Source organism: Uranotaenia lowii, chromosome 1 (assembly GCF_029784155.1).
Source record: "Uranotaenia lowii strain MFRU-FL chromosome 1, ASM2978415v1, whole genome shotgun sequence".
Lineage (NCBI taxonomy): Eukaryota > Metazoa > Arthropoda > Insecta > Diptera > Culicidae > Uranotaenia > Uranotaenia lowii.
Genome location: NC_073691.1, coordinates 192,171,939 through 192,188,491, shown reverse-complemented (window position 1 = coordinate 192,188,491; position 16,553 = coordinate 192,171,939). Strand labels below are relative to the sequence as shown.

The 16,553-nt window shown below is 35.5% G+C and overlaps 1 protein-coding gene across 1 annotated transcript in view; it reads left to right on the top strand.

Moving 5' to 3' along the window:
• Nucleotides 1–3,604: 3,604 nt before the first annotated feature.
• LOC129739506 (CLIP domain-containing serine protease B9-like) overlaps nucleotides 3,605–16,553 on the top strand; it is a 33,497-nt gene continuing 20,548 nt past the window's right edge. The window contains exon 1 of the mRNA XM_055730976.1: nucleotides 3,605–4,444. Coding sequence (XP_055586951.1) covers nucleotides 4,366–4,444 — 79 coding nt within the window. The 5' untranslated portion in view covers nucleotides 3,605–4,365. The remainder of the gene's footprint in view (nucleotides 4,445–16,553) is intronic.

Here is a 16,553-nt window from a genome sequence, read left to right as displayed (position 1 = left end):
CCCGATGGAGTTCCCATTGCTCCAGTTTAAATTTAAGCCTTTAATTCCGCACGAACAATGGTGGGTATCGATTTTCAAAAAAAAATGAAAAAAAATGGGGAAACCGGTAATGCTCCACGCACAAGAGGCTGCGCTTTCGCCGAGTGGAACTCAGCATTTGTCCGGCACTGTGTCCAGCCAGAGGTTCATCCTGGGTGAGACCCCTTTTGCGATTTCTGATGTTATGAACTCGAATGAGTGGTGTTGTGGGCCGACTGTTCGGTCTTCCATTCATAAAAAACTGTTCAGGTATCAGGTATCAGAATGGGGGTAGGCTTAATAGCGGCACGTTATCCAAACATACGGGAAAATTGTGCCTAGCCTTTTTTTTTTATCCAAGATTTCATCATCTACCTGAGAAACCTGAAAAACCTATAAAAGGAAGAAATAAATTCAATCTATTTAAGATGGCATAAAGCCTTTCCACTAGGGATTATTAGCATTAAAGCTCTTTTCTACATTCGGTAAGGAATGATAGAATGTTTTTTAAGTTTAATTTCTTAAACTCAGATTCGCTTAAAGCGTAAGATCCCAGAGTACGAAAACGTAGTCTGGCAAATGAGGGACAGTTACATATAAGATGGAAGGGATCTTCCACATCTGATTCACAACTACCACATACTGGAGATTCAGCACGCTGAATGTTGTGCATGTGATAGTTGAGTTTACAATGACCGGAGAGCGCTCTGATCAAGATGCTGCAATGAGATTTATTTAAAGTTAATAAGTAACTCGATATGATTGGAGATGGTTTTTCTAAAAATAATTTAGTTTGACGACAAGTGTCCAACTCTTCCCAGCATCGTTCATGCTGGTTAGAGGACCAAGTTTGAATTTGGTTTCTGAACCAACATGGTGATATTGGGACAGCCGGCTCTGGTCCGTAAAATTCCTTTTCCGACCCAGCTCTAGCGAGTTCGTCGGCGCATTCGTTTCCAAAAATTCCCTTATGTCCGGGTACCCATATAAGGTTTAATCCATTGCCTTCAGCAAGTTCTTCGATTGCTTTCCGGCATGCGATTACCAGTTTTGATCTAGAACTGGAAGCACTGAGTGATTTGATAGCTGCTTGGCTATCTGAACAGAAATAAATTGTTCTGAACATAATCTTCTTTTGAAGTGCAATTTGCACTCCATACATAATAGCATATAGCTCAGCCTGAAAGACTGTACAATATTTTCCTAGAGGTTGAGCATATTCTATGTTCAACTCGTGACAGTAAATTCCTGCACCTGCACGGCCGTTTGATAATGAACCGTCAGTATAGAATACAATATGAGAGGACATTTGGTCCTCTACGAAACCTGATAACCATTCTTGAGGAGAAGGAAATTTGACTTTAAACCCCATGTAGGGAAAACTACTCGAGAGTGTTAAATCGTTTGGCGCTAGATTAAACTTGTTTAATCTAACTAATTCAGGCCACACATTTGTATGACTCGATGATCTTTCGATATTTCCTGACAGCCAGAGACCAACTGCCTGTAGACGAAAAGCACATGAGAAGGCTTCCTGTTTTAGGAACAAGTGTAGAGGTTTGATAGAAAACAGAGCCTCTAGTGCTGCAGTAGGAGTTGTAGTGAACGATCCGGACATCCCCAAAAGACACATTCTTTGAAGGTGATTTAGTTTAGTCCGAACTGTTGCAACTTCTCCTTTCTGCCACCACACTAGACACCCATAGGCCAGAATTGGTCTTACTATTGTGGAGTAAATCCAGTGAATATGTTTGGGTTTGAGTCCCCAGTTTTTCCCGATTGCACGTCGGCATTGTCCGAAGGCCATGCATGCTTTTTTGATTCTGAATTCGATGTGATCAGACCAGTTTAATTTGGAGTCAAGAATGACACCCAAATATTTAACTTGATCAGACACGGTGATTTCGGAACCATAAAACAGCAGAGGGCGCACCCCGCGGGTGATACGTTTTTTTAGTAAATAATACAATATTAGTTTTTAGAGGATTAACTGACAGTTCTACATGAGAACACCATCGTTCAACAGAGCGCAAAGCTTGTTGCATTATATCAAATAATGTGCTTATGCACAAACCTCTTACCAGCAGAAGATAATCATCTGCGAATCCATAGGTTGGTATTCCACGGTCATTGAGTTTTCTCAACAAGCCGTCTGCAACTAGGTTCCACAAAAGAGGTGATAGTACACCTCCCTGTGGGCAACCACGTGTGCTAACTTTTGTTATTGAAGCCTGTCTTAAAGACGAATGAAGATTCCTGTTACTTAGCATTGCGCTAATCCAGTTAGTTATAACACTAGGCACTCCATGAAGTAGTGCCGCATCCATTATTGATGTAAACGAGACATTATCAAATGCTCCTTCTATGTCTAGAAATGCTCCTAGACATGATTCTTTCTGTGAAAAACTATTTTCAATATTATGTACTACGTTGTGCAGAAGAGTTAATGTTGATTTTCCTGTTTGGTATGCATGTTGTGTCGCATTAAGCGGATGTAGGACAAGGCATTCTTGCCTGATATGATGGTCAATTAAACGTTCAAGTGCTTTTAATAGAAATGAACTTAGACTAATAGGACGAAAGCTCTTGGCTTCGTCGTATGATGATCGTCCCCCTTTAGGGATGAATTTCACGGCTATCTGCCGCCAAAGTTTAGGAATATATCCATGAGCAAAACTGCTTATCATTATTTTTCTTAATATGTGTTTGAAATGATCGAAACCTTTTTGAAGCAAAACTGGAAATAAACCGTCACTTCCAGGAGATTTGTATTGAGCAAAACCATCGATTGCCCATTTGATCGATTCTGTAGTAACTATTTTCCGAGCAAAATGCAAGGAATCTAGACTTCCAGAAAAGAACTCAGGCTCTATCGAGCCTGAGAAAGAAAAAAATCATTTTAAAAACAATACAGTCAAGCAAAAGCTAATTTGCAAATTCAAGTGTTTTTTATTCGCTTTTTCAATAAAAGCATTTTTTTTACCCATTGGAATAGTTTTGAAAAATTCAACGAATATTTGTCTTTTCAAAATATCATAGGCATCCATAAATTACAATTATGGAGAAAAGTTGGAAGAGCTTAAGACCCATCCTGAAAAATCCTACCTTTCAACTTTCCAGGAAAAAGGGAAACCCCCGTTATTGGGGAATATTTATCCTCGCTTGCGAATTTCCCAAAAGCGAGCATAATTTTCTCGCATTCTTTTTTTCATATCTGTATGCAGTCGACAGTGTATCTTCTCGGAAGCGCGCCCGATGGAGTTCCCATTGCTCCAGTTTAAATTTAAGCCTTTAATTCCGCACGAACAATGGTGGGTATCGATTTTCAAAAAAAAATGAAAAAAAATGGGGGAAACCGGTAATGCTCCACGCACAAGAGGCTGCGCTTTCGCCGAGTGGAACTCAGCATTTGTCCGGCACTGTGTCCAGCCAGAGGTTCATCCTGGGTGAGACCCCTTTTGCGATTTCTGATGTTATGAACTCGAATGAGTGGTGTTGTGGGCCGACTGTTCGGTCTTCCATTCATAAAAAACTGTTACTACGATCAACAAAACTCCGATCGGACGCAGTTGCTGATCGTACGGCGGCGAAGTTGGACGTGCGCGCGTAAACTTCTTTCGAAAATCTGCTAGAGCACGCGGACGGAGTTCTACAAACAGTTTAGTAACGAGTTACGAGTTTGGCGAAATAAAAGTTGAACTATTTTGGGACAACCAGTACCCGATCCAGAATTTTCAAGGTCCCGAAACTTCTACCCGAACCAAGGTCGGGGCAATCTGTGAAAGGGTCCGGCAGAGAATTACTTTTCGATTCACAAAACCTCGTTTATAGTTGCCGGGCCAGCTGTTTGGAGTTCAAAACCGTTTTCGAAATGTGAGGTGCTCGTGCCTTTGCCTATACATATTTTAAAGAAGGTTGATTTGTAATTCCGGTGTGAAGTGAACGTATCATTTTGGGGTGGCTTTTAATACCTGCATACGTTTTAAATGTGGGGACCCGCAAGAAGTGCTATCTCGAGTTCAGTGATCTAGAAAATTGAATCGATTCGCCTTGGGGTCGCACGTACGATTTGGGACGGATGTGCGTGATATGTGAGAAAAGCCAAAAAGCTATGAGAAATGCCACCGGCCCCAAGAAATTATAATGGTTTGATTGAGTGAAAAGAGTTTCAAGAGTTGTCTTGCATACCTAAAGCTACAGCGTGTGACACGGATAGATGTTGAGAATCGAACTGGGTTAGACCATTCGGATCAACCCCAAGTGCCCTCGATAGGTGTGATTTGATTGGAAGAAATCAGAGAAATAATTGTAGGTAGTAGAAACCATACCGTGAATAACCGAAGAGAAATGCCATATCAAATGCAAATTCTAGCAGCGGCCATCGGGCTCATTTTTTGGTGTAGCTGCAGCAGTCGCTTTTTTCTCGGTAAGTCAACCTAGATACCTATTTGGAGAGGTCGAAAAGAAGGGTGAGTGAGGGGGCGATCTGGCAATAAGTATCTAAGAACTCGACCATTCTTGAAGGTAATAATGTAGAACCCCAACAACAACAACAAGCACGTGTTAGGCTGAGCCAGCCGGCTTTGGCTGGCCTGGTCGTGACTTTGACGAAGAACGCTACAAAGCTAGAGGCTAGATCTGTTTCTTCTTATGGCGCTTAGCTATTAAGGTGAGGAGAAATCCTTGCACTGCGGTCATTACAAGTTCAGCGCTGTTTTATGCGCATAGTGGACATATCTTGGTAGTGAATGTGCACTATCCTCGTACTTGTTTTAATGACAATTTTGTTTCGAATTCCGGGTTGGGATGGGCTTGTTCTTTGCTGTTTCGATTCTGCGCCATCGAGATAAACCTTTTATGGTTATCCTAAAAAAAAAACTACTTGGGCTAGGGTTACGATATCCTACAACGCCGTTGAGATCATTTCTTCAAAAGTGTACGAAGAAATGTGTTATTATCGAATCCCGATAAATTATAAGTCTTTCAAACACAAAGGAACAAAGGTTGTTCATATTCATAAAACAAAGCTTCTGTGAGTTTTTCTGGGAAAAAAATTATGGTTTTAGGTGTTCCTAAAAGAAATGATGAAACCAGGAAAAGGGGATCAAGTAATCGAACTCTCCCCTTGAGGTTCACCTAGACCCAGGGGTGGAAAACAGAAGAAAAAAACAAAAAAAAAAAGCGCATAAATGTCAAATTGATCTGAATAAATCACCGAGCAGTGAGCAGGTATCAAATTTTGTTTCATTAGAATCATCTTTCTGAAACTTTGTTTAAGGCTTCGAGAGAGTTTTGCATTGGATAAGTTTACAAGTTTTACCAAACTGAGCATGCCTCATCTATAACACTCATCTTTGTTGATTTTGTTTGGTTCCGGCACGAATTTCTATTATAAATCCTTTCAAAAAGTGCTGATTTTTCTGTCGAAACGTAAAAAAATGCTGCAAAGATGCTGTAGTGAATTTCTATTTGCCTGACCTAGGCCTAGACTACTTATGTAACAAAAATGGTTGAAATGACGAAATGGCATGCATGGGGGTTAGACTGCCCCAAATGACCCGACTTTTGAAAAAGTTATACGCTGCAGGCTAAAATTGATCCTGGGCCTAGTACAAGATCTCATGCCAAATTTGGGCCAGATCGGACCACGGGAAGGGGTCGCTCAACGAGCCTGAAGTTTGTATGGGGTTTTGAGACATTTTGTTCGAGAGGAACATGAAAAACCAGTTTTTCATCAATAACTTTTGTCTCCTTCGACCGATTTCTTTCAAAAACGGGTTTTCTTAAAGCCTAAACTATGAAAAATATTTCATCCGAAGGTTTCATTTCAATTGAAGTTAAGATAAAAAAGTTATTAAGCTTCAAAAATTGGCTAACTTTTTTAAGGCTGATATTCATCACTGTTTTAATGAGGCGACTAAATGTCCGACCAGAACACTCAATGTGAAATACATGCCGTTTCATCAAATAATGGCCGATTTTAACCATTGTTGTTGCACTCGATTGCAATTTTTGATGTTTTTCTAATATTTGAGTTTGGATGATATTCACTTGATAGTTCGGAAAGAAGTAAGGGCGGAAAAATGCTTGACAATTTAAAAGAAAAATTGCATAACCACAGGGGCTTAAGAGCATGACTGGACGATTTGTGATGCCAATAAAAAAAAACAGTTTTTCATTAATAACTTTGGTTCCCGTCGGTCGATTTCTTTCAAAAACAATTTTTCTAAAAGCCTGAATTAAGATAAATATTTCATCCGAAGACTGCATTTCGATAAGAGTTAAGATAAAAAAGTTCTTAGGCTTCAAAAATGGGCTAACTTTTTTACGGTGGTATTCATTACTGTTAATGAGGCGTCAATATGTTCGACCCCCCCGACTCATTGACAGTGATGAATACCATCCTTTAAGAAAAACCATTTTTAAAAGAAATCGACCAACGAGAACCAAAGTTATTAATGAAAAACAGGTTTTTCATGTTTCTTCCAAGCAAAATGTCTCGAGATCCCATACAAACTTCAAGCTCGTTGAGCGACCCCTTCCCGTGATCCGATCTGGCCCAAATTTGGCATGAGATCTTGTACTAGGACTAGAAACAATTTTAGCCTGCAGCGCATAACATTTAACAGGTTTTTAATTTCCCATACAAATTTGGGGCAGTCTAATGTAAATATTTCCACCTTTGGGCGACTCAACTGCCAACAATTTTTTTAGATCGAAAAACACATGTACCAACGCTTTATAATGCCAATTAAATGATAATTTTTCAAAAATAGGTCCTTTTACATTTTTCTCACGTTTTTATTATATTAGCTGTAGCTTTCTTTTGATAGAAAATGAGGGTGAATCTTTTTATTGGCATCACAAATCGTCCAGTCATGTTCTTAAGCCCCTGTGGTTATGCAATTTTTCTTTTAAATTGTCAAGCATTTTTCCGCCCTTACTTCTTTCCGAACTATCAAGTGAATATCATCCAAACTCAAATATTAGAAAAACATCAAAAATTGCAATCGAGCTCAACAACAATGGTTAAAATCGGCCATTATTTGACAAAACGGCATGTATTTCACATTGAGTGTTCTGGTCGGACATTTAGTCGCCTCATTAAAACAGTGATGAATATCACCCTTTAAAAAGTTAGCCAATTTTTGAAGCTTAATAACTTTTTTATCTTAACTTTAATTGAAATGAAACCTTCGGATGAAATATTTTTCATAGTTTAGGCTTTAAGAAAACCCGTTTTTGAAAGAAATCGGTCGAAGGAGACAAAAGTTATTGACGAAAAACTGGTTTTTCATGTTCCTCTCGAACAAAATGTCTCAAAATCCCATACAAACTTCAGGCTCGTTGAGCGACCCCTTCCCGTGGTCCGATCTGGCCCAAATTTGGCATGAGATCTTGTACTAGGCCCAGGATCAATTTTAGCCTGCAGCGTATGACATTTCACAGGTTTCAAATTTCCCATACAAATTTGAGGCAGTCTAATGGGGGTATTTTACAATTTTTCAAAAATCAACCAATAAAAAGTATTTTAATACCTAGTGAAAAAACATTCATTTCAAAGAATGATGGGGAGAAGGGAGCTGCACACTGCCCTTCTCCTCTTATTTGATCTCATTGAACTAAATCAGAGTTTTTTTGGAACATTGAAAAATTTGAGAAGAAATAAAAACTTTCCTAACCGATTTTCTATATAAACTTAGTTCGATATCCTACAACTTCAATCTTTTTTTTTTTTTTTCAATCTGTGAATCTATAATTTTCTATAATTAATGCACTTATTGTTGAAGAATAGAAAATTTAAAAAAACTTTTCACTAATCCATTTTTTCTAAGCTTCGTCGTACCAGCCCAAGGTTATCACAACGAAATTTTAATGATTCTGATTTTGCCACTATACATCGATACACTATACATAAAATATTTGTTATAAATTAAAAACTGATTTTAAAACTCTGTTTTTCTTTATTCTGCTATAGTTTTCATAATAGTGATTCTGAAATATCCGTGTTGTTTTTATCAATTCTGAAATTCATTTCCCATTGTGAATTGTGTTCGAATAATATTGTGTCCAAATTCAAATTTATAATCCAAATTCTGAATTTGCCATTGAGAATTATGTTCGAAGAATATTATATTCAAATTCAATTTTCTAAATTCAAATTCATAATTCAGAAATAATTTTTTTTTTTGAATATTCTAAATTTTAATCTGAAACGAAAGAAATGGAATTTTTATTCTTTGTTTAGAATGTACCCAATTTTCTTCAAAAAAACGTACGAATAATGTGAAAAATTGTTTTTTTTTTAATTTTCAAAAGACACAATATTTCCAACTTTTTTAAACCATTTTTGAGAAATAATTGAAAAAACATGAGATGAAGGATCAATTTCTGATAGCATAAGGCGACAAATTCCACATTCTTCAAGGGTACAATTTTTTTTTATGGATTTTGACTGATGATTTAACTATTTTTATCATAATGAACATAATTTTTAGTCAATCTTCGACCATTTTTAGTCATTTTTTTTATTTTTTTTATCATGTTTTTATACATTTCGCACTTTGTTTGATTTGTTTATAATGTTAGTTTTTTTGTCATGTTTGCTATTTGTTTGCTTGCTGCTTCATCATTTTTTTTAGTTTTTTTTGTAATTTTTTGTCTTTTGTTTCTATTTTCTTTTGGATTATAAGAAATTTTCATCATTTTTGTTATTTTTGATTACTTTTTTTCTAAATTTGTGTTTTTGTAGTCGTATTCTATCAACATTCAAGAACGTTGGAACGTATTTATGGTGTTTGTCTAAATTATATTGGTCCTGTTATAGAGAAAACAATAAGGTATAGTCGCTTCAAAATACCGTATGATTTTGGAACATGTGCCAAAATCGGATGTAGCCAAAATCGAATATTGCCAAAATCGAATGGCCAAAAACGAAAGGGGTCTATACAGCCAAAATAGTAATCCGGAAGTATGACCCTTATCGGCTTATTGTCCTTTTTTTATCTGAAGAGGAGGGTTCATATAAAAAACTTTAAAAAATACTTTGTGGTGTCAGAAATAGTTATGTTATTTTAAATTTATTTTTCTAAAAATTGTCAAACGACATTTTTTTCATTTTTGTATCGGGATCCTTCGTTGATAAAAGATAGTAACAAAAATTAAATCAGTTTTTAGTTTTCATGATGATCAATTAGTTTATCAGTTATCAATGGCAGAGTTCAATTAAAATAGGTAAATTTTAAAATTCCCTGAGTCATAGGTCCAAAGCTAGAGGTGATACACAAAATCTGACGAAATACTTGAATTCATGACGCCAAATTTTTTCAAATCAGTTATTAGAACACATGCACCACAAACAAAACCTTTTGATACAAATCTAATTAAGACATTATAGTTAATAATTTGAAACAATAAAAATGCACTTTTTCGCTGTTTGTTTTAGTTTCAATTTCACGGTTCCTCTATTTCTACGGTAAAATTTTTGGAGCGTGATAAAATTGAAAATCTACTGTACTATTCTTCTATGTAGAGTCCTAACTCTTAATCAATTGTTATTGAAATAATAAACTTTCTTGTAAAATTTGAAATTGGATTAGAACTTCTTATTTTAATTATCATTTATTTAATTGCTTTTCATTCCGAGATCAAAGTTTTGTTACAATATTCACAATATAACTTTTAAAAATCTCCTAAGAGGACGAATGAACAAGTTGGTTAAAATCCTCTATAAATAAACATAATAGAATAGAATAGAATGGAATAGTTACAATATTTTGATTTAGATTTTGGGCTCATGATTTTCCTTCGGTTTTGAAAATATTTAAAACTACAAAAAACTAATAGGCAACTATGATAAAAATTGGAAACAATGATAGAAAATTTAATAGTATTTTGATTTGATTGGCTCAAAATACATGCAAGATATACCAAAAACAATTGCTGGAAAGTGCAAGCAAAACTTTTTTTCTCTATCATAAATGTACAAAAATAAACATATTTGGTTCGATAAAAAATCTGTTTTTTGCAATTCGGCTCCGTTTTGTTAAAACTAACTGTGGTTGTATAAAGAACTGCTTTTCTTACTAAAGAGTGTCGAATAGCAGTACTTTTCGATACTGCTTTAAAAACTGTGTCGAAAGGTTTTACATTTCTATTTTATCTATTTTTTTTGTATGCGGGAGGAGAATGGCCTTTTTGTGTTTACTTTGATATGCTAAAAGAAGACCTAAAAATTGATTATTCTTACTTTTAAAAAGAGCTTTGAAGAAAAATGTTATTGTTTGAGTTTTGAAGTTATCTTAAATTCTAAAAATAACTTTCCTTGACAGGAAATCGATGATATTTCATGCGATGGAGCTGAATGAGAAATCATCGTCCCAGCCTTCGTTTCCGTCGTTGGGAGAATCGTGTGAAACAAAATGTATCGATAAATATAATCATTCGATACCTACTTTAAAGTGTTCATCTTTATATAGTGATTTTTTTTTCTTTGCACAAAATCATCACAAAATTTGTTTTTAAATAAGTAAAATACACCCTGAAGAAAAACAATAAAATAATGTAAACCTACACACAAAAAAAATCGGAGTTTTACAGTTGATGTAAAATTAGATTTCTTGTAAAATTCGGTCAGATGTGTTGTATATTATAACACAGCCCTGAAAAAAACCATGCGTTTCCTCATTCGGGTCATTTTGTTGTAATTTAACATGACTTTTGTTTGAAACGATGATTGGAATCAGACACGTTGCTATCGCGCACAGGGTGTGTCTTATTGTTTGCCAATTTCAATAAATTTAAAAAAGTGGAACAATTTTCACAAAAAAACAAATTATGTTTTATTGCTTATTGTAAAAAAAACACACACACTTTAAAAATAGTATATTACTCGATAGAATTTTATAGACTTTATTGGAGAAGTGATATTTTGTTCTAACCAACAGTTCACCTCTTGTCTTTGATTCTTAATATTAAAAAAAAAGGGATAACTCTTACCGATAACATTGATACGAAATCTTACAATTGAAAATGAATAGCACAAAAAATAGTTAAACTTTTGGTTCAAATAAATATTGCACAAAAAGGTCAAAAATATTCTCAATTTGTTGTTGCAAAAGATTCAGCACAATAATGCTTTTTTCTCTCTTTATTCTTCGATTTAAGTATAAACTTGTGAATTCAAAAAAATCAAGTTCTTGGATTTATATACAAGTGAATCGATTTAAATTGTTTAATATTTATACAAACAAATAACAACTTCATTAAGCCTTCCTCACATTCCATCATTTTGCAAAGGACATTTCAGAGTACAACGAACAAATGACAAGTATTATTAATCAAAAAACATTCTAGATTACTAAGTGCTACTTATTTTGAAAAGTAATGAAAACTTTTTTCAAAATCATCCATCCAAAAAGTATTAACGAAACTAAATGAAATTTCAGATACACCCTGTAGCAGAATCGTTTCGCAAACAAACACCGAACGGCCAACCGGTAAGCAGCCAGTTCGATTTGATGAACCGAAAAAAATCTGTTCCAAGTGTGGAGCTTGTGGATTTCGAGTAAACATGAACATTATAATGGTTTTTTTAAACCTTGTCATGTCTTGTTATAAAGCTAATGGCTGAAAGTAGATAAAATAATGAATCAAAAATTAAATAGGAATAATATGCCGGAACGGTTTCATTGTTATGGTCATGTAAATTCACAATGTCATTTTTTTCGTTTTGGGAATTTACATTACGTCATAAGTCATGTAAATTTAGTAGAAATAACTTGTTCCATTTATTTGCAGGTTATAACTTGTAATTATTTAATACTGTGTACGGTAAACAACAGCAATGAATGCTCATGAAAATTTACATGAAATGTGCCGTTTTTTTCGCACGTTAATAGCCAATTCCTTTTCACCCATGTTTTTGCATGTAAATCTACGAGGATTTTTCTAACTGTGTATGTAATCATATAACTATATTACCTACTTGGTTATGGAAAACAATGGTTACAATGTTCGAAGAACGAAGAAGAAGTCAGTAGAAGTCCTACCCTTCTGAAGCACCTTTTTTTTTATTTACATGGTGTTCCGTCTCAAGACATAACTTGATGAACAATATTCCTCGATTCTGAAGCACCTATTGGAAAATTGATCACCCCAATGAGAAATTTGACTGAAATCTTAATTTCTTACTATAACGACTATTCAAATAACCTCTTGCGTTTCCCACGGGGTGGAAATCTTTTGAAAATTACAAGGTGTATCGGCTAGGGGAAGTTTCAAATTTTTATAGAGCCTCGAGCGTTTTTGTGTACTTTTTAACGATTTTTTCCTGTTTGGAGGGGGAGGGGAGTGATCATAGCCTCCCCACCCATAGGGCCGCGTATAGGTCCGACAGCTGTGCGGCTGGGATAGGAGCTGATGATTTGAGGTTCAGCGATGTGAGCCGTTCGTGGTAAAAAATATTATTGAGTCGGGCGCTTTAATTTGTGCACTCAAATCCTTGCGAGGATTTTCCTGTATGTCGTGCATGTAACTGTCATTTATTTTGGTCCGAATGAACGAATAGCTCATTGCCTTCAAACACTTGGTTTACCAGTTTCTGATTTTTTTCGACAAATGCTCCTTACTTCTAGTTCACAAAGTTTGGAAAAAAATAAGTCTCATAAAAGAATTATTTTGAACTTTTTTCCGTGATTGTTGTACATGAAATTTCTTCAAACCGGACGAAGGATTTGTCCTACTTTTGGGCCTCGGCATCTTTCGGAAATTTCTTCGGAAGGAACCAAAAAATTACGAAAAAAAAACTTTGCCTTGGAACACAATATTGTTCATCATCAACCAATCCACATGAAAGAGATATCTATATGTATCTGATCCACAGATCGGATGCTAAAACGGCAATAATTAAAACCAAATTGTAGGGCTATTTATTGTCACGAACTCCGTTCAGCTTGACATGGTTTCGTTTCTTCTGAGGTGTTTCAAGATCTTCGTCAAGGTTGCTCAGGAGAAAATGTTTATTGACAATTTGCTACTTTTCTAATAATTGTAATTATAAATTTTAAATTATTAAGCGTGTATACGTAATAAAAATAAATAAATCAGAACTTGCCACCAGTATAATTGATCATCTTATTTTGTCAAATGTGTAAAAACAATTCACGCCACAAAAATTTAGAATAACATTTTGTTCGATTTTATGCCAATTTTAGTAAGCCCATCTAGAGGTAGAGTTGTTAATGAAAGGAAAAAATCTAAACATTGGTTAAAAAATTATGTTGATAACACTAAAAATGTGTTTGTTACTTTGCGGATTGTTGTAAAAATAAATTCCAAAGAATAAGCTACACACATATTAAGCCCCCAAACAGAAGACATTGTAAACTTCTCTTCTTAGTGTAAATTTTTCAGCGCGTCGCTACAATTAAAGCTACTCGATCGATACTAATTAATGGCTTTGTCTCTTTAATCAGCCTAACCCATCTTGGTTGAACCGAAAGCACAAAGCCATAAAAGGTTAGGTGGTTTTAATTCAAGTGAAAAAAAAACAAGAAAAATTAATTTATTCCTATCGGTCATTGGTCCGGGGAGCAGACGCATCGTTAACATTTTGAACTGCGAAAATGTTTTACTATTAAGTAGCGTGGCGAACAATGACAACTATGAAAGTCATGTGGAGCACAAAGAAAACAACAAGAAAATAATAGATTCTATTTTTGGATTCCATGTTTGAATTGGGCAAACTGGATTCTGCCCGAATTATTTTTTCGCTAAACCTCACTGCCATACAAAGGACTAGAAAAACCGAAAAATTAGAAAATTTATCTGATAAAATTTTGAATGATTGATTTGTACCGTTCAATGGTCGCTGGAATCATGAAACAGTTTGGATCCATATGAGGCTACCTTCTTTTTATTACTAAGTAGCAAATCGATTAAAATAAAACCATCGTGAACTTGACCATGGCCAACTACTCTAGTCGGTGAACTAAAATTGGCTACCGGTCGAAACGGACAGCTACAATACAACACAAGTTAGTCTATAAGACACGTCTAGTCAGCCATAACGGTAGACCTGAGGTAGTATTGGCCAAAAATAACCATCTTATCTTCGGCTTTGACTGCTTTTTGAATTCTTATTACGGACCGGCCCATTCTTGGCGGCATTCTTGATTCGTCCTTACAGTCTCAAACAATTGAAGTTAAAAAAAACCCATTCGCCCCTATGAAAATTGAAAACCCGTTAAAAGCGTTGGTCGATTAGCGATGGCGTGGCGTTGAAGTCTAGACGGCTTAGCAAAGCTTAAGGTTGAATGAATTTTTCCTATCCCGCGATCTTCCATCGATCGGATTATAAGTTTGTCGGATTTGTGGATTAGGAAGGAAACTGACCAGCTGCTAAACATTGGACGGACGCGAACGGTGCGGTGTGTGGTGGTTCGACCATGATGAAGCGCAAACCCGAACAGGTGCTGCTGTCAGGCGCAAGTCGTACCGTACTGATGCGTACTTGGTACGCTTCAATTTAATGGAGAGCGGAAACGTTAAAACTTATTTCATAAACTCTGGAATGTGAAAAATTAAGTTTTTCTTTTTCCATGGCGACCGTCAAAAATTGAAATTGATTATGATTGAAAGTTCGATATTTGAATCAACAATCAAAACTATGGGATAACGAAATTCTCACACGGATATTTTTATCTTGATCGATAAAAATTTTGCTTCGAGTGGATTCAGAATCTAAATTTGAATTTAAAAATGGAAACTGAATTCTGCATTATAAACCTGAGTTCCAAATTCGAATACGTATTCTGAATCTAAATTCAAGATAGGAAGTCCTAATAGTCATGAAAAATGAAGCGAAATTTCTATCACAACACTCAACAAAGAATCTGCTATTTTACCTTCCCGCGCCAATCGGGCGCCAATATGACCCGAAGCGTACACGAAAAAGTTTTTAGTTTTATTCAAATATACTGAGAAACAGAGATTTTTGAAAACCAAAGTTTGTTCTGTGAAAATAAATATCAAATTAACAGAAAAGGAGGAGTATGCCATGATTTGGTGGCAACGGACGCTTTTTTTTTTCTCTCCGCCACTGAATGTATAGATTATTTTGTATTTAAGTGATGAAATTGCTTTAAAACGTTAAAGTCATCTAACTAATAAATTTTCCAATGTGTTATTGATCGTTAAGTGTAATAGTCAAAACATACATTTTCCTTTGCGGCGCGATAAAGCATTTGAACGACGCGGACGTTCCCCCCAGGCGCTGTACAGAGCAGAAATCCTTCAAAGGTGACTTGGAAAGTGGATTATTTCATCAACTATCTGGAGTCGGAGATTATTTGGTGCGTCCATTCCATGATTATATTTAGCGTAAATTTGAAAAAAAAACGAAAATTTTCAAATTTTGGAATAACATGAGTATTTTTGATTGCCGAGAATCAATTGCTTATAAACGGATGCACGTCCCAGAGTTTTGTGGCTTTGCAATGTATTTTTTTGCCCCTTAAACGTAGTCCATTGAACCATTTTAGTTTTAATTGGTTTTGCATACACATTCTATAAGAAAGTGAATGATATTTTAGTGATTTATATGACATTTTGAAAATTCTAACGAATGATAACTTTTGGTTTGTTTGATCATAATAATCATAATTAGTTACTTCTATGGGGGCCACGTGCGCATGAGTGTGAAAACTTTTCAGAGTGCTGTGATTAAAAAAAATCTGTTCTACTGCGGTAAACGCAGATTTCTGATTTTATTGCACGTGCAGTAAGGTGTTGTTTTAAAAAGGTTTTTATTTTGTAAATCAGTTAGAGCAAGTTCATTGGTGTAAGGAAAAAGTGGTAGAAATTTTGACACTTATCACATTTTGACAATTTTGCCTTGTAACAACATTTTCAAGATCTGTCGCCTTCAAGTTTTCAACAACAAGTGTTGTAGTTTCGCATGCTGTGATGCAAAAATAGCAAAATTTCTACACGGAAAATAATAAAAAGGTAAAATTTACCGAGATAGCAAGGTGAACGCTCGTGGAAGCCGAAAAGGTAACTTCTACCTTTTCGAGGTGAATTTCACCTCACAGTGGATAAAGTTTACCTGAATTGAGCTGAATAAAAAAAGTACAATTCACCTAGAAAAAAGGTAAATCCAAAAATGGTAAAACTTACCTCGTAGCGAGGTGAAGTTTACCTTTTTACCACATTGACCTGGATTGAGCTAAACAAAACGGTACAATTCATCTCGAAAAAAGGTAACAATTTGCCGAACCCGTTTATTGAGGTTAAGCTGTTTTGTCAGCCAAGAACAAGTTTTGCTTCGTGCTCAAAATGTGAAAATCGGAATAGAATGGTAAGCATTTTCTTAGATATCATTTAATATTGGGGTTCTCGTCATAATACTTCACTTTTGTTTCAGACTGGCCCACGTGGATGTATTCCACGTCATCCTCCAGATATCATTCCGGAAAAGCCGGACCTGATCGGATTAGTCGAAAGGAGAAGTGGTCATCGTGGCTTGTCGTGGC